At 32.4% G+C, this 19,445-nt stretch overlaps 1 protein-coding gene across 1 annotated transcript; it reads right to left on the minus strand.

The window, feature by feature from the left end:
* Positions 1–11,714: 11,714 nt before the first annotated feature.
* Positions 11,715–19,426, minus strand: LOC139493030 (uncharacterized). Its single transcript, XM_071281170.1, has 8 exons — positions 19,412–19,426; positions 17,592–17,694; positions 17,026–17,194; positions 16,510–16,698; positions 15,413–15,654; positions 14,696–14,902; positions 12,653–13,037; positions 11,715–11,891 (listed from the first exon to the last, which is right to left on the minus strand). The coding sequence occupies exons 1-8, from the start codon at positions 19,424–19,426 to the stop codon at positions 11,741–11,743; spliced, it is 1,461 nt and encodes a 486-aa protein (XP_071137271.1). The 3' UTR covers positions 11,715–11,740.
* Positions 19,427–19,445: the final 19 nt, after the last annotated feature.

Here is a 19,445-nt window from a genome sequence, read left to right on the forward strand (position 1 = left end):
AACAAATGCCAATGCAATATACATAATATATATAGAAACGAATCATAAGCATGACATTTTAAGAAGACATGATGGATTGGACCTGGTTTATGGCAAACCAACCCTCCCACATCCATGGCAATGTTAACAAAACAAACTGATGAAAGATGCATATCAAGGTCTAGTTTCAAAACAGTGTTGGTATGGACAATTATTACATTCAAATCATATAAAGATAATTAAGCAATCATGTATTTTTTATTCCAAAAATTGAGAATGGTAACGGGTAAGTCAAAGAGACAACAACCCGACCAAAGAGCAGAAAACAGACCAAGGCCAAGGGTCTTTAAAACAGCGAGAAAATGCTGCACCCGTACAAAAACACCCTCATCACCCGTAGTCGGGTTTCAGCTGGACATTTAATCTTCTATGTAAAAAGCTTAAACAAGCAACTGAGTGTATTTATTAACACTATATGCTGCCTTCGCAACCGAAAATAAATAAATTATATGCGTCTTTTTATCCAAGCTTTTTCAACGTTTGCAGTATTCTGGTAAAAGTGCAGAAAGAGTTGTAATCATTACTTTTGACTCCAACAAACAAAAACCTACAGAGGGAACATCTACAAAGGGTGTGATGTATTAAAAAAGTTCAAGAACAAAGAATATTTTGAACATAAATTTAAAAAAAAAAGTAATATTAATGGGTGCTAACACGTTCTCTTAGTGCAATTATTTCAAACTAGTACATAGTTCAAAAGTACCGTAAAAATGTTAAAATACGCGAAAGGGTTGATAAATACCGAACACTGTTGTTGTTGTTGGTGAATCATCCCTTTTTTTGCCAACGTTAAAAATGACAAAATGCGTTCAATTTCCCCCCAAAGTTAGTATTTTTTGGTAACACAACTTCAAAGATCACCAACGGCAAAACTTTTTCTCTAAAAAGAAACAAAAACCAAATTCTTGTTAGATAAATTATGTATAAGTTAGCTGTACTCTTAAAGTTTTAAGTGTTATTTCCCAATTTACAGTGTGAAAGTTAACATGAAGAGCCCATCATAATTCTATTACACACGTATTAGGCTAAATCGGCCCAAAAACTCTTCAATCAATCTTAATATACATTCTATATATTTATTTGTTATCATTGTTGTGAAGTTTGTACGATTGCCATCTTATTTTCATTGGCACGACCCGATGAATTTATCGTTGCTCTGCCCTATGCGTCGACACATATTGCTCACGTGATACGTTGTTACTATGTTGCTTCGCCATATTACTCACGTGATATGTTGTTCGTATGTTGCTTCGCCACATATTGCTCACGTGATACGTTGTTAGTATGTTGTTACGCCACAGGTTGCTTTCGTGATACGTTGGTAATATGTACAGATATAAATTTGTTGTGCATTTATTAAATTAATGATAATCGGTATGTAATATAGATATATATATATGTAGATCTAGATCTCGAAACAAACTTATTGTATATTGCGGCGTACCTGTTAAGACACGTAGTCCTATTAGTGAGATACACATGTAGTATTTAGATACATATATACAAAAAGATGTGGTATGGTTGCAAATGAGACCACTCTCAACGAGAGACCAACACGGCATATAAGTCAGAATGAACAAAGCCCATACCTTATATATAGTCAACTATAAAAGGCATAGAAATAACAAATGTAAAACCATTCACACGAGAAAATTAACGTCCTAAATGCACTATCGAGTCAAATTAAACTAAACACAGTATGAACAGGATAGAATAATATATTATCACAACGTATAATGTGGTCATGGCCCGAAAACTTCCAAATCGGTAAAGATATTTCCTCGGTCAAAGAACGTTATAATACAGCATAAGGATCTCTTATATTGAACGAATTTGATTATAAATCAATTTGAGATACTATTTTTATTTTTCCGTAAAAATTGTGTTGTAACTGTATTTTTGTACTTCTTGTGTGTGTGTGTGTTTGGAGAAAGGGGTGGTGGTATTCATAACCCTTATAAAGCTTTTCAAAACACTCTTTTTAACGTTCTGATATATAACATCTCATGATAAATACTAACTAAGTGTAGATTCAATAGACGCCTGGTATTCATATTGTTTCACTTAATTAACCAATTTTCTAGCTGATTTACTAGCTGATAGGGAAGATAAAAGCATAAATTAAGTTAAGACCATTATATTTTTGTTTGAGGGACAGTTCAGGATTGATATTTATGATATGTTTTTCGCAGTTTAGAAATTGTTTACTCGATGTTGTTACTTTTTCCCTAGGGACTGAAAAGATCTAATTTGCTGACGCCATTTTCATCAGTAGAAATTTCCAATTATCATTATCGGAGTCATAGAAACTCCAACCGTTCTATGGAATCGTTATATTTCTACATTTGTTGGAGCCACTAGTATATCTTAGTATTACATTGTAACAGTCTCATTAGTTTATACTTTCATACCACAAAATACTACAGATATTGACATTATATACAATTAAGAATGGAAATTGGGAAGGTGTCAAAGAGACAACAATCCGACCATGCAAAGAGCAAAAAAACCCAGCCGAAACCCACCAATTGGTCCATAAACACAGCTAAAATATCCTGCACCTGGAGGCGTGCTTCAGCTGGCCCCTTAACAAACATGACTTTTTGTGTTCTAGTTCAGTGAAAATGGACGTCATATAAAACTAAAAAAAAATGGACTAAAATTAAAATCATACAAGACTTACGGAGGCCAGAGGAGTAGACACTAAATAAGACCATGTTTATCGATTCTATGAAGTAGATTTACAGTTACGATACGTAAAAAAGCTGTGTTTTTTTCAACGAAACTTAACCAGAAAATGCGTCCAGAGGCAACGCAATGTTCCTTATATAGAGAGACCTGTCTATCTTTCAAAAAACATGAAAATATTTCTTGGAGTGTTAATCACGCATGTATGGTTCTCCTGTCTCAATATTGCCTGTCCCAAGTCATGGCCAGGAGCTTAAAATACAGTGGTGTCGTTAGTCTGGCATAAGTATTTTTTTCATAATTGCCTAACATTTTGTCGATCCGGAGATATTTATAGCTTACTCCATATGCAGTATGAGATTTTCGAACTGTCGAAGATCGTACACAGTGACCTGTTTTTGTTCCCAATGCCATCATCGTCTTTTTCTTCTTTGAAGTTAGTCGTCCAATTACCAATTATACCACATCTCCTTATTTATTACTGTTGCATCACGATTGCACTTAGCAAATAAATTGAAAATATCGCAAAGACTGTAAGTGTTAATTTTGGTGATTGCAATCCCCATCATAGTGCAATTGTTAAAAAAAATATCAATAAAATCTACAGTTTTCAACATAACATTAAACAAAATGGGAAATTTGCTAGAAGTAACTTGATTTAAAGTCCGATACAATAATATCAATGGCTATATTGAGGTACATAAAACTGAGTTACATCGGCGCCACATGCTTCAAATTTTGATTTCAATATGAAACAACCAAGAATCTAAACATCAAAAGGAAAAATATCTTTGTTACATAAACATCAAAAGATGGTTACAGTTGCAAAACAAATTAAATGTTTTGATAATAAAATCAATTTATTTATTGAATTACATTTGTTTTATAGCTATAATCATTAAATTAGGTACTTAAAGAACGAGATAAAACTTACTTCAGAAACACGTGCATCACATGTAAATTATAAAAACGCTCGTGTTTCTTGTCAGAATAATGAAAAGACAATTATATTAATGTGTAAATTCATCTTACAATTTGTATAGCTTCATTTCTTTGCCAAATTTCATTTTATATTTTTACTATAATTCTGTGTTTTCAACTGAAAAATACGGAGTAAAACTAGTACAATGAAAGTCGACGTTAGGTGTCGCCTTCAAATTTCTGTAAATTTTATAGACACGTCACACTTGTAACGTTACAACAAATGTTTTGATTTTAACAAATATTTTCTTAACTTTTACAGAATTGTTTTCTCATGCGCAACCATTCTATATGCGTGTTTCTATCCAATTAATAAAGTATGTGTCCTTATAACAGATCGAATGAATGAAACGTTATATATGAAATTGCATAGTTTCCCAGGATATTCAAAACTTATTTCGTCTGAAAAATTCATAAAGGTGTTCTAAAAGTCTACAAAAATCACATCTGAGAAGCGAGCATATTTAACAGCACAAGACCAAATGGACAATATTCTTTATAAAGAACAAACATGTCTGCATTGAACTCAAAAGCTTATCATACCTTTAAGCAGACTTATTCGGAAAGGATATACATGTAGTTACGATACTGTTGTCAGGTTTGCATCGGAAATAAACACAATTATTCTAAAACCAGTTGTTGATATACATACGGGTTATGTTCTTCTCTTATTATATTACGAGAGGGGTTATACTTGATTTTCATATGATGAAGACGAAGACGTAATCTTTCAATCACTTAAATTGAGGTCTGGAGTAGGCATGTCAGTAATTGCTAGTGATTCTTTGTTTAAAATTTATATGTTTCATTGTCATTTCACTTAGTTACTTTTGTTACCTGTTCTGACATCAGACTCGGACTTCTTTTAAACTGAGTTTTACTGTGCGTATTTCTATGTGTTTCTTTGTTCTACATTGGCTAGAGATATAGGCTAGGGGAGGGTTGAGACCTCACAAAGCATGTTTAACCCCGCCGCATTTTTGCGCCTGTCCCAAGAGCCTCTGGCCTTTGTTAGTCTTGTATGTTGTTAGATTTTAGTCCCTTTTTATGTTTTTGAGAACAACAACCACTGAATTACAGGCTACTGAAAATTCAAGTACGTTCATTTTTGTCACATTTATTGCGTCGCAGTATATATATATATATTATTCGTCCGCTATCTGGGACCTGTATACGATATATGGACTAGTTGATGTTAAATAGATAAGGGGATAGTAATTTGAGTGCTTTTTATCTTAAAAAAAAATTATGAAAAAAATAGAATGGATTTTCATTCATTAAAATTTGATCCTTTGTTGTTTTAGACAAAGTTAATTATTTATTAATCACTCTTATATATTTTTATTCCATTAATAACATTTCATATAGAATAGAAATGTATCAGTTAATGGACTCAGTTTCATTTTAAGTGTTGCAATTTACATTTAAAATTGTCTAACTGAATGAATTGATTAAAAATTAACAAAAACATACTGATAGAATTAGATAAGAGGTGCTATATTCATCTAGTAATTAATAATTGTGTTTAGTAGGAGCCTCCAGAGACAAATAATTTGTATGCAATCAAGATATAAACTAAGGTAAAAAAAAGAAAAGAACTTTAAACAACCGTAAAATTGGGGTAAAAACTCTAATTTGGCATTAAAATGAAAAAGATCATATCATAAAGAACATGTGTACTAAGTTTCAAGTTAATAGGACTTCCACCTTGACATAAAAAAAAAAACACTCTGAAGCGGGAGAGACAGACGGACGGAAGAACGGTACAACACACGGATGAACAGACGATCGGGCGAACGACAGACGCACAGACTGAAAACATTTTGCCCCCTACTATCGTAGGTTGGGCATAAAAATGTGACTATCATGAACCAACGACTATCACTAAACTACAGGCTCCTAAAATGGCACAGACATATATAGAAATGTGGTTTTAATTAGCTCTCCGAAGATCAGGCAAAACTATAAACATAACTTAGACGGATATATACACTTTTTATGTCTATGACTTCCCATGCAAGCTTCTATTTCTTTCATCGCTATTATCATTGAATGCAATATTTCTATTCTTACTATAATATTCAGTGTTATTTATAAAGTATGTTCAAATACGAAATAATACTTTAAATTGAACGAAGGATTATGACTATTCTATGGCAGCTTTTATTTCCAGTTTCATGCGTATTCTATGGGATGGTCCTATATGATGACCACACAGTCTGTCATAAACCATGCCTTACAGTTGGAAACCCAAGACTAATATATTACGCTTCATATTTAACAATATGTTTTAAAACACCTCTATCTATCGAAACTAAAAAGAGAGCGTACAGATTCTTTTCATTTTAATTTAACCGTATAAAAAAAATCACAAAAACACTGAACTCAGAGGAAAATCAAACCGAAAAGTGCCAACTCACATGACAAAATCAAACGATAAAGGCAAATTAGTAAAATATCCCTTTGTCATCATTTTTCTTTAATCGATAAGAATTTTCATTCTGTAAAATACATTCTATACATTGGTTTTTGTTCAAACATAGATATTTTTGTACTTTTATATGAACAATATAAGTATTAAAATCCCATTTTGAAAATTTAGTTCAAGTATTTTTTTTTTATAAATTTTAGAGGTTAAGGTCTGGATTTCTTTTATCTACGTGTACTTGTAAAAGATAGAAGTACCATTGCAATCGAGCTACTCATCAATTGTAAATTAAATAAAACGGAGTGATATCAATTATTATTTCACACAGTCTCATTCAGTTCAATTGACAGCTATCTTCAAATACCAATATCGCTGATGAAAAATAAACATTAAATGAAAATAGGTTCAGATTTCAATCACAATTTTAATTTGATACTTTATTTCTGGTCATTTTCAATTTTAAAAACTCCTGTAATTTTTAGAAATGATAAGGAAATTAGTTAAATGATTCATTATTTAAAGATAACATTTGTTAATGGACTTTGCGGTGGGTCGGTTTTTACAATTGTTTGACGCTAATGGTAGTGAAAGAATACAAATTCAGGGTGCGACTATAAACCGAAAGGAAATTCTGTCTTTACACGTAATTTTTATAATTGCGTACTAATTGCCTCGACGGTGTCGTTATAGCATGTTCGCTTCCAGTACGGAAGTTTTGGGGGTTTGAATCTCAGCAGTCTCAACTTATAAAGTTTTTAATTGCTATTTTCTGCGTCTTTGCTAATACATTTCTTATCGTCCTGTGGTAAATATTGCATGCATGTTTAAAACGGTTGCAGTACTAAGTTATATAAAAAAAACTTTTAAGAATTTTGGTCCTCAATGCTCTTCAACTTCGTATTTTATTTGGCCTTTTTAAATTTTTTGGATTCTAGCGTCACCGATGAGTCTTTTGTAGACGAAACGCGCGTCTGGCGTATATACAAAATTTAGTCCTGGTATCTATGATGAGTTTGTTTTTATACTATCGTTTACTATGTTAAATATATAAAAGAAAAAGTTGCTATATAAAATGAATGTAATACAATTGTAGAAAGATAGTGGAGGTTGGCAGGGGCGGATCCAGCAATTTCAAAAGTGGTGGGTGGGTTTCCAACTATATGTCCCCATTCAAATGCATTGATTGACCAAAAAAGGGGGGTCATTACTGAGATCATGGGGGTTACATAATGGAGAATAATGGGCAAGGAATATAAAATATATAGGATAATAAGGTGCTGATTATTCTGCTCTTTGGTCAGATGGCTGTCTCTTTGACACATTACCCGCTTCCATTCTCAAATTTTATTTTCAGTAATTTTATCAATAATGGACAATAAGAATAGAGAACATCGCCTTTATAGTATAATATTTGTTTAGGGGCCAGCTGAAGGACGACTCCGGGTGTAGGAGTTTCTCGCTGCATTGAAGACCTATTGGTGACCTCTGTTGTTGTCTGTTCTATGTTCGGGTTGTTGTCTCTTTGACACATTCCCCATTTCCATTCTCATTTTCAGAGATTAAAGAAGACAGAAATGAAGGACCCCCTTCCCAGACCCTCATTACTTATTATGAAAAACAAACACTTTTACAACATCTTCTTACATCCCTTCCCAGACCCTCATTACTTATTATGAAAAACAAACACTTATACAACATCTTCTTACACCCCTTCCCAGACCCTCATTACTTATTATGAAAAACTAACACTTATCATCATCTTCTTACACCCCTTCCCAGACCCTCATTACTTATTATAAAAAACAAACACTCATACAACATCTTCTTACATCTATATACACATAAATTATTTTATATTACAACATACAATATAATATTCACACATATTTCGATAGGGGTCAAGGAATACACACATATTTCGATAGGGGTCAAGGAATACACATTTTGTCTGTTTTGAAGACTGTTCAATGAAACCTCGGACTCAACCAGTATAATGGATTCATAAGAAACAATAAGATGTGGTTTGAGTGCAGATGATACAACTCTACTTCCAAGTCAAACTTTGTAAAAAGTTAACAGTTATAGGCTAAAGTAGGCCTTCAAGACGGAGCCTTGGCTCACACCGAACAACAAGCTATATTGAAGGCCCCTTAAATGACTTCAGCATTATAATGAACTCTTAAACAGTCTTATATATTTATGATTGAACAAAAGAAATTTAATTTCGGTCATTTGTCATTTTTTTTTTTTTATCTAAATGAGTAAAGTAAACAAAATACCTAACTCCGAGGGCAATTGAAAACAAAAAGACTCTCAAATGGCAAAATCAAAACCTCAAACACACCAAACGAATGAATAGAATAGAATACCAAATTAGGGCCCCAGGAGGGCATATAGCATACAGACAATATTATTATAAATAATAACATATGCAATACACAAACAATAAAAGATATGTAACAAGTGTTATAAAATGAATTACAACTGTCACACTCCTGACTTGGTACATAGAAAATGGTGAATTAAAACTGGCTTTAAAGCTAGCTTAACCTCTGACTAGTTTGGAGAAGCATTTATGTTTTATTCCACCCAATACATTTAATTTGTAAAAGGGAGACAACCATTCAAACGGAATAGATACATTTCCCGCCATTTTTATGAACCGAAATGCGAGGTGAAGCAGTTCGCTACCTGACAATACTAATATTAATATATTTTCATCTCATCACAATTAATATCTGCATTGATTTTTATGTAAAACGTGAGTCGACATCCAAACGCCGCATTAGAAAACATCAAACGCAATTGACATTTCCCTATTTTTAATATTTGAATATATTAAAATGATTAATCTCTCATTAATAGAGCTTTATATCAATCAGTTTTCATTAATTATTGTTATTTATAAAGGCTCGTGAGTGATGGATGTCATATTAAATTGTAATGTATGATAAACATATTGCTAAAACCATTTGTAGTCCTGTCATGCGTACTAAGATCATTACGTACAATTACACGGTGATGACAAAAATACAAAGATGTTCGGAACGTTTCTATTGCTATTGAAGATGACTGAAGTGATGCAATAAACCGTTGTAAATGATATTGCTGGTGACAGATATCGTTCTTTGATCATTTATCTTGTATAAGCAAACTTTAAATCTAGATCAGCACTTTTCGTACATAAAACTGTGGAAATACGAAGGATAATAATGATGGTATCCAGTAACTCAAATATTACTTTATCCTTATCAGTGTCCGAATTTCTCCCACGCGAGATAATGCAGCCATTGTAGATCAGCGGAAGATAGTTAACGACTGAATTATTCGGTTTAAGTATCCATATATATACAATGGATCCAATTGAGCTTACACTATGTTAGTTTGGACATAGATCGACATTCGTATATATGGGATAGTAGATATACTTGAAATGCAGTCGATGAAAAGTGTTTACTTCCTAGCACTTGGGCGATTATGTTTGTACCCTAATGTAATTATAATCTCAGTTTTCAGTCATTAGAGACTGGCAGCGAAGATGAGTTTCCTCAGGCAACGTTAGATGAATTTTGATATTCTTTGGTTTTTTTTATACTTTTCGGACGTACTAAAAATACTTGTTTTATAGCACTTACTTTTCAATCCAAATAGGATTAGCCTAACGTTGCTGTTTACTACACTATTTGTTTACATAATGCTCTAGAAATTTATTTATTGAGAAAAATAGAAAGAAATATTGCAACTCAAAGCAGGTGATAGGGTTAATGATAAGCTTCCTTTGTTTCAAAAAATATTCTCTATAAACATACTCTCGACCAATCAGTCTTCAATTAAAGCCTCATAATTCTTAATATCTATTCTCTATTAAACCTAGAGATCCTCAATAAATGTCTCATAAATAATATTCATTCTGCTATTTGTTATTCGTACTTCAAATACAACATCTGCAATGTCGTAAAAATCTTTTGAAGTCTATTATTACGACACTGAAACGACCTATTAACGGTTGCAGCGCGCATGAAATATGTTTAGAAGAGTAATTTAGCGTAGTATGTGAGAACATGCGGGATTCCAGCGGGTTGTCGGACCTACGTTGTTCGATCGTATCACAAACCGTCTTCTAAATGAGTTGTTTGAATGTTTTGCACGTAAACAAATTAATTTAACATGTTTAACTTCTGATAGAAACATTTTTTTCCAGTTAATCAAAACAACCCTCTGAGTCTTTGAAGCGGTGAACTCACTTTTTTCTTTTGTCGTAGAAATTTTCTCATTTCGTGCTTGAAAACATCAAATGCTATCGCTCTTTCATCTAGAAAACTATGTTTTCTTGGTAAATTTGTGGAGATCCTAATGATTTTTCCGCCTGATAATATACAATAGGAAATCCTCCTTAACCTTGCCAATTAGACAGGTTTTATATAATGAAGAAAACACCTTTACTAACACCTGCTAAATATTAACGTTCAAGACGAAAAATTCAACCTATTGTTAATTTATAAAGTTTATAAATCGGATATTTTGGGAAGATCCTTTTTGTTAACATTTATCCAGACGAAAACTTCTCACATGAATCAAAGTTTAACATTTGGCTGATGTCCCACATTAATCCGTCAAGAATAGTTTTATTAGAAAGTATCTAGCAGTTTTACCCTTAACAGAGGAAGGTACTTCGACAATTTTTTTTTTAATAAGCGTTTCATAGTAAACAATCCTAAACTTTTGAAATTTAAAATTTCGATGTATTGTTTTAATTTCATTTCTTAAAGAGTGCTGAAGAGACTTTAATATTTATAGTATTCAACGAAAGACAACTCCTGCATATTTCTTAATCTTTATTTCCCGTGAATGCCAATCAGACAAGATGTTGGGCATGCCATACATGTAGATGTGTAGATCTATGGGCTTACTAAAATTTTCGAATTCTAAACAGAAAAGAATGAATATTTGTTTATGTCCTCAGCACAATCTTGATTTTCAATATAACTGACAAGAAACAAAATTGTGGTTGGATATATATGTGGCTGCGTTCAGGGGACGATCAATTGAATTTCCTGTGAGTGGAAGAGAGCACAGGGAAGTGTCTATGAATTTTTGTGTTTAACCGATGAACCATTTACTGCATGTCCAAGATGATGAAATTAAACTACAGAACGGATTATTTCGTCCCGAGTACAGATACACGGTTACCATGGTTACAGACATGACCTAATGAGCCATAGGAAATTGACGATTCTTGTTCCAAAAGATGCAATCTGAACCACAATTACACCTTACCGGCAGAATATCAACTACCTCGACCAAAAACTTTAACCTGAAGTGACAAAAAACTTCCAACCTAAAGCAAGAACTGTCATTTTCGATGTATAGTAAACTCTAATTAGGCATTAAAATTCTAACTACATGTAGCATAGGCAACATGTGTATTAAGTTTCAAGTTGATTGGACTTTAACTTCACCAAAAACTACCCTGACCAAAAACTTGGACATGAAGTGGGACAAACGGACGGACGAACGAACGAACGGAAGTACACACCGAAAAACATAGTGCCCCTAGGTCGGACATTAAAATATTACATTTATTAAGTGTTTAGAAGTTTATTCTCAAATTCTACCAGGGTTAATATAACATGGTACGGAGAATGTATCTGGACTCACTAACGTTTTAATGGCTGCCGCAGTAGCTGCTATTCCAGCAAGAGTACCAACAAATATAATCTCATAATTCAATACTCTCTCCCAAAGGGGAATAACTCTGAAAAACAATAAATGATAAGCTACATTTTTAGTTTTATGTTTCCTCAGGGTATCTTAAAAATACAGTCGTTTTACATGTATCCATTTATTTGATTACTTTTAATGTAACTAATGAACCGGTAGAGGAATGAATAACCAACGAAGACAACAACGGAATAGTTTTTTTACTATTATTATAAACACTTTAGAAACATTTTTTAGTCAGCGCAGCGAGTGGCGAAATTGATGAGTAAATACACAATATATTTAATTAACTGATGCCTAAATGTGTACTTCAAAACGTTGTTTAATTAGTCTGCAGAATGCATGTTTTATATAACTCGAATAATTCTGCACCCTCTAGCGGCCTATAGCCTATCTATTAAAATGTAGCAATCGGAGATTAGACGGAGATCGGCGGAATATAACGACTGACATTATTCGGGTTAGTTTTATATCTCAGAAACTTCTTCAGTGTTTTCTCCTGTCAAATATTACACCAGTCATTTGTTATTTGGAGAGATTTTGGTATTGATGGAAGATATTCTTCATTTTTTTTTTTGTGGTTTTTTTTTGCAGAGATTTTTTTTCAATTTTCAGTGCAATTTATTGCAATTTTTCATATTATATAGACCGTGCCATGTAAATTGTTGAAACATGTTTTTTTTCGCTCTAGAATTCTTTTTGTTGTTTATTTGTTGGGTTGCTGTACCTTTGGCATCAACTCATAGAAGTTAAGTAATGTGACCTATCTCAACTACTTTAAATAACTTAACTTACATTTCCTCAATTAGTTCTCTGTTTTGTTCCTCATATGAATGTGGAGGAGCACCATTGACGTCTTTTATGTCATGTTTTGTGGTATTCAGATCTTTTATTAATGGAGTCTTTTTCGGTTTTTCTGTATAATTTTGCTCAGAGAGATCGCCTTCGTCTGTTGATTCAGCATTTTGATAAGAAATTCCGTATTTTTTGTGAATAGTTTGATTGTTTGATCCTTTAGCTAACTTGAGATAGAACACACACGGAAGGATATAGGATAAAAGTGTAGTTGTCGAACCTCCAATCAGAGATAAAATTGCGCCAAAGTGAGGAACACTTTCAGCAACAAATATAACAACTATTACAATTGCTGATCTCGCAATACAGCGTTTCCATGTAAAAGCTGCAAGCAAAAAAACATTATAAAAATAAAATTCAACAATATATGGAAATAAATTCAATAAAAAGTAATAAATTTGTTACAAAACGTTTGAATTTTAAGATTTGTAACCTTGACTTCTATATAAAAAAACTAAGACTGATTGTGTTAGATCACAATGTTAAATATACGCCGACTCTGTAACGTATACTGTAAACCAACGTATATTCGCGGAACTTTATTTCTAAGCAATTCCCGGCGATTTATTTCGCGATTTTTAAATTTTCATGACGTTTTTATATAAGGGAATATTAAAGTTACCAATTTTGCGATGATTCTTATTCGCGTAATTTTCAAAGTCGCTCACTACAATAAGTTGGTTTATCCTGCGATTAGCCAACTATTGTACACAAATAAAGTCTCCTGTTACCCCACTTCCATGTTGAGCAAGTGGTAATATGAATATTCTGTTTCCAAACCAGTTCATTTCGGAGTCCTCTTCGCGGTCCGCGTTTCAACTAAGTCGATTTCTTTGAGAATTTGAGACAATGATTTAGATTTTATTAACTGAATTTGAATGTGTTAGGAGTAATTTAAGGATAAACACAATATATGTACATGTATGTTTTCGGAAAATATCAAAAAAATATTTGTATTAGCTTCGAAACAAGAGGAAAACTCGACAGAGCCTCGCTTATCGTCCAGTTTCTAACGCTCATACACATATATTTTCCGACAACATACATAAATTGTATATTTACAGCATATTTTCATTTATACCGTTTCTTGAGTTACAATCATTATTTATGTATATTTTAATTTGTAAAGATAGACTGCATAGGGACCTGTTTATTATTTCTATTCGCTTCACTGATTTATTCATACGCATAACGTTGTCATAACCATAATTGTCAAAAAAAATTTCTTGTTCAGAAGTCTCGAGTTATAACAACCAAATCATTCGGGTTTTCTATGATCAAGTGCTTCTCAGCATGTAACAAAACATATATTGAAGTTTTTGGTGTCTAGTTTTGTGACAGATGTTTCCGTTATCTAAAGGAGTAGGTCCGATAAGGGCCGATTTTGGCCTCAAATTTCAGGTTCATCTGACCATGGAAGTAATAGTATCTGACGAAAGATTTTGACGCTTTTTAAACACTTGTCTATTTCAGTTGATTCAATTAGTTTATGTGAAATATTTTAACTGATTGTATCATTAAAAACGCTCCGATTCAAGCTTAATTATGAAAAATCTATCAAATATGCAACAAAATGTCACTTTTCAGAAGGTTTTTGTCAAAACAGTGGCCGCATCCGTGTTTATCCTCAACCTTTATATATGTTATGTATTACCATCATATACAACTTACATTTCTATATTAAGAATGAACACAAATGCGGCCACTTTCATTTAAGACGGAAACCGTCTAAAATTTAACTAAAATGCTAAAATTGTGAAGATTTCAATAATTTAGCATTACTTAATGATGCTAGTACCCGATATATTTGCATTGTATTATCAAAAACATCCCATATTTATGTAGCAGAAGCATTTTACTTTCTAATAAATAACTAAAAGTTTACATTTTAACAATTTTGTAAAACTGCTATATTTTGGGGCCAATAAGGGGTCTTACTGGACCTATTCCTTATTTCACTTTCTATAGTATTACGAACCTTACCTTTAGGAACACCTACTTTAGCCTCTAGTCCCTGACAGACAGGGTTGATGAGTATTAAGTATCCAAATATTAAATGTAGAGTCATTAAAATATCTATGATGTAGGTTATAGGTCCTGAGGTCATGTTCTTTACAATGTTTGGATTCAGATTTCGTCCATAGACGAAGTAACCGGAAGTTGTGGTCGGGAGATACATCAACATGACAACTGTAACGATAAAGACTATTTGTGTATATTTGCTGTTGAAAATCTTAATATTTTGATTCTACTCAATTTGTCAATTTTGTATGTTGAAAGAAAGAGATTTCATGTTGTTTAGATTTTCAAAAATAAATGAAAATTTTGAAATTCTTGTTGTTGTGTGGTTATTGTTTTGTCTTGTCTAATGTATTTGATTTTTGTATGTGTGGATTTGTTTTTTAATTTGTATGTGTGGATTTGTTTTTTGTATGTGTGGATTTGTTTTTTGCATGTGTGGATTTGTTTTTTTTAAGGTTTTGATGTATTTTGTATGTTATCATTTTGTCAGCTTCTCATTTGTTGTGTGTGGTTTTCGCTTCTTGTTCACATTGTTAGTGTGCTTATGTGCTTTATTTTTGTTTTGTTGTATTATGCGTTGTATCATTATATGTGTTATGTCTCTTTCCAAATGGGGTTCTCCGTATCTTTTTTTTAAACAAATAACTAAAAGACGGCTGACCATATTAAAATACTCACTAATATATCCTATCAATATTGCCCATTTAAAATCTGTCTTTTTCTTCATGTCAGCTATAAATGTCGGGAAAGCGGGATGACCGCTAACCGAAAACACCAAGGTCCCAAAAGCTGCAGAGAACTTCATAAAATCGGTTGACGAATGTGTTACTGGTGGAGCAGATTTGTTATCGTGTAAAACCTGAATAAGAATCAGGATGCAGGCTATTCCTGTTGACATAGTGGCACCCACACCAATAGGCCTTCAAATACAAAACAAAGTTAAAACGGTCTAAGGAGGTAGACCGAGGTTAAGGGAAATAACTCTTAAAATCACCAGTACGTTTGTGTCAACCATTTTTTAAGAATATATTCTAAGCTTCTAGGTTACATAGATTATTTTAAATCTGTTTCAGGTAAATGCGTAAAATACATTGATGAACTTGCCTTTTACAAACGCTTAACTGATTTAAAGAGTTATCTCCCTGAACCAAGGTCTACTCCTTAAATATACAGAATCATGAAACATGTTGAATATTACAATTACATACATTAAGAGCGCTCTGGATATGAGGTCGGGAGCATAACAATTTAATTTCGCCAAGCGGATCGAGTGTGGAATTTTTATGCTAAAAAAGAAGTGCATCCGATTTTTTGAAATTGTTGCTTAATTAAAAATCATTGCTGTAAAACCTTTTGATTATGTTCAAAAATATATTTTGACGATTTATTAATCGTGTCTCATAGACGTGTATCATGGCCAACATCGTCTGCGTACCCATAATAAACGTATAAAAAAACAAAAGAAATAACAAAATCTTAATGCATAGTTAAATTTCAACTTTTAATACGATGTGAACCACTTTTTTGTTATAAGTGTGATTTTAAAGCTGGTACATGTATATGTTCAAAACATATAAAATTAAGAACCAAAATTGCCGATAACGATTTCAATAACAATTAAATTATGCATGCAAACCCTAAAAGTTGGAAGAGGGGTTAAAATGTTAACTAATAACAAACAAACACACGGAAGGATCTGAACTGCGATGACAGATTATATAAATATTTGGATTGACAAATTGAGTCGTTCAGATACTCCCCTAGTATATACGTACCAAAAGTCTGCAGGAGTACCAAGACATGTGATTGGTGTAAGTATAGCGCCAAGTATCAACAACCAATAGCAGAACGAGATATCTTTAGTAACATCGGACATGAGATCTTCAATATTCTCGGATGCCAATATTAAATAAACAGTAGATGCACCAAACAGTGTGAAGTTAATGGAAAATGTCACCAAATGTCTGAAATCAAAATTATGGTGAGCACATTTTATATTGAAACAATTAAGTCTCTAATTTGTATGTTGATGATGGCAGACGATCTTTTTTATTTGTACATAATAATAACCTAGATAAGAGTCAAAACGTCCGTGAGTCGGCGACCTAGTTAACACTTCGATAAGCTTTGCAATAAATTATAAATGCTTACCGCTCTTAACATTGGTTGCAAAAGTAGTTTCGGTACCATATGGTGTATTGAAACATTAAGCAGGGGAAGTAATTCTAACGGACCGATCACTTACAAGTATTTATACATAGATAATATCTATAATTGAAATAACTGCTCACCGTCCATGTTTTCCATAAGCTTTTTCTCCTATTACAGGATAAGGGTCAGGAACATGATTCCGGTATTCAGGGAACCTGTCTTGAATTATTATCCAGCTTTTCGCAATAATTGTTCCCGTGTATGATGATGTTAAAGTAAATACTACAAGGAGTGGGATTCCAATCCAACCTAAAACCAAAGAGTTCATTACATATTGATAAAATAAAAATGTTCAGTTTTCGTAAATGATAACTTAACTTGCAACAAACCGTCGATAATTTCCATGTCTATTTTTTACTGACAAGTCCCACATCAAATATATCAGTACATAGCTTTAGCTCCGTACTGTCGTTTTATGATAGGCAATTTATAGGGAAATTATGTAGCATAAAAAAAGTTCAACCCTTATACTTTACAGCAACTATAAAATATACATGCCCCACGCCAGGAACCATTTAAATAGTGCATATTACACTTATTTTATGTATTTTTAGCCAAAAAAAAGTCCCAAATTTTTTTACGATGCCACTTTTTCTGCACCAGATGCGCATTTTGACAAGATACCCCATATCCGTATTTATCATACCTGTATCTTCTACAGCTTTAGGAAGAGCAAGAACACCACCTCCTGCTATTTCACCTATTATAAAAACAGCTGTTGTCCAAATAGTAAGTCCATGATGACTCGCCTGAAATTAAAAAAAAACACTGATGAAACTATAAACAAAATATATGTATGTGGGTAAGCATAAAAAAAATATTGGTTTCAAATCCAAAATTACAATACCGTAATCAAAAGATATATACTTCATACTACATACGACAATTTACAAACTGGGCAAAACCAAACAAACAAATGAAACTTTCCACATAGTAATAATACAAGTATGCAATTGAAGTAAAAATAAAGAGGTGTGGTTTGATTGTCAATGATTTGATTGTTATGCGCGCCCAATCCTTCCCCTTTTACTCCTGTGGCTCTGCAAATGATTTTAAAGCATACAAATAAAAGGGGGTCATCGTTTCAATTCATCATTGATATTATTAAATGTCATTTTAAAAGGGTTAAAAAGTCGCTTATTTTTTTTTTATTTTTTGGCAATTTCATGGAACTCTTAGCTTGTTTTCAGTACCTTCTATAACTCTTTGACATAGTTTTACATGTATAAATTATATATCTTCATTTTGTTCGTTCTAAATACGGTCACGTTTGTTTATCTGTTAAACCGTTTTTAACTGATCTAAGTGATTTCCTTTAAATACATTTTTGTATTAATCTTTCTTCTTGCCATTTCTCAATGTTTTTGTTGTTTTGAAAATTTGGCATTCGTTACATATCTTTGATAATACCCGTTTAAATTACGAGCAACTTTTTAAGACCTTGTGAAAATATAGCTTGGCATATCTTATAGACACCGTTTTGCTAAATATATGTGCTGTCGGGTTGCTTTCTCATTTAGGTTTACATCAAAACTCCTTTGAATTATACTTCTTTCAACAAACAATCTCCTGGTAAGGGAGCTTTTTGATTTTTATGGGGGGCTAGGATGAAATTTGAAAAAAAAGGCAGGACAGGATTTTGAGTAAAAAAAAAGGCAGGATGAGTAACTTGGCAAAAAAAAAGGCAGGATGACAATTGTTGTAAAAAAGTCAGGATAAGGTAAGAAAAAAAAAAAGGCAGGACAGAGATTACAAATAAAAAAAAGGCAGGACACAATTTTTCATCCTAGCCCCCCCCCCCCCCCCTCCCATAAAAATCAAATGGTAGCTCCCTAAACTTGGATGCATTTGCATATCGAAGACATAAAAGTTCCCATCTTCATTGAATGTAAAAATCAACGAAAATCTTTTGAAAATCTATTGAATAATTTGTTACCTATCAATAATAATTATATGTTTCTCACTAAAAAAAAAAAAGAAAGAAAAGTTAAATCAATACTAAACCTTTTTTTAAAACAGTCATTAGAAATTGAGGACAGAAGCATTATAATATAATTTGCCATGCCTGTGTTAATAATAAAACAAATTGCAATGTTATTTCTTTATTGTATTTTTTTCATTTTTTATCGCATATTACTAGAACAACTAAAACAACTAGATTTTAACATTGTATATATTCATATTGCAATAGGATATAGGTTTTACTGCTCTTCTTTTGCTCGGTATTGAAGGGAACCAGTTTACTAATTATAATAATAGGGCTAATATCGGGAACGGGGATATACGCGTTATTCATGTACAAAATACCGAAACATCGTTAGATAACTCTTGTCCAAAAGATATAGAGTATCTTCTATAGAGACTTTTTAAAAATGAGTAATTGTAAAAATTAAACGTCAACTTTAATTCATGCACCTGAGATTTCACAAATATTTCGTTTTAACAAAATCAAAAATGACTTCTTACCTGTTCATTGCTCATTTTTCAAAAGATTAATTTA

This window comes from Mytilus edulis, chromosome 10 (assembly GCF_963676685.1).
Source record: "Mytilus edulis chromosome 10, xbMytEdul2.2, whole genome shotgun sequence".
Taxonomy (NCBI): domain Eukaryota; kingdom Metazoa; phylum Mollusca; class Bivalvia; order Mytilida; family Mytilidae; genus Mytilus; species Mytilus edulis.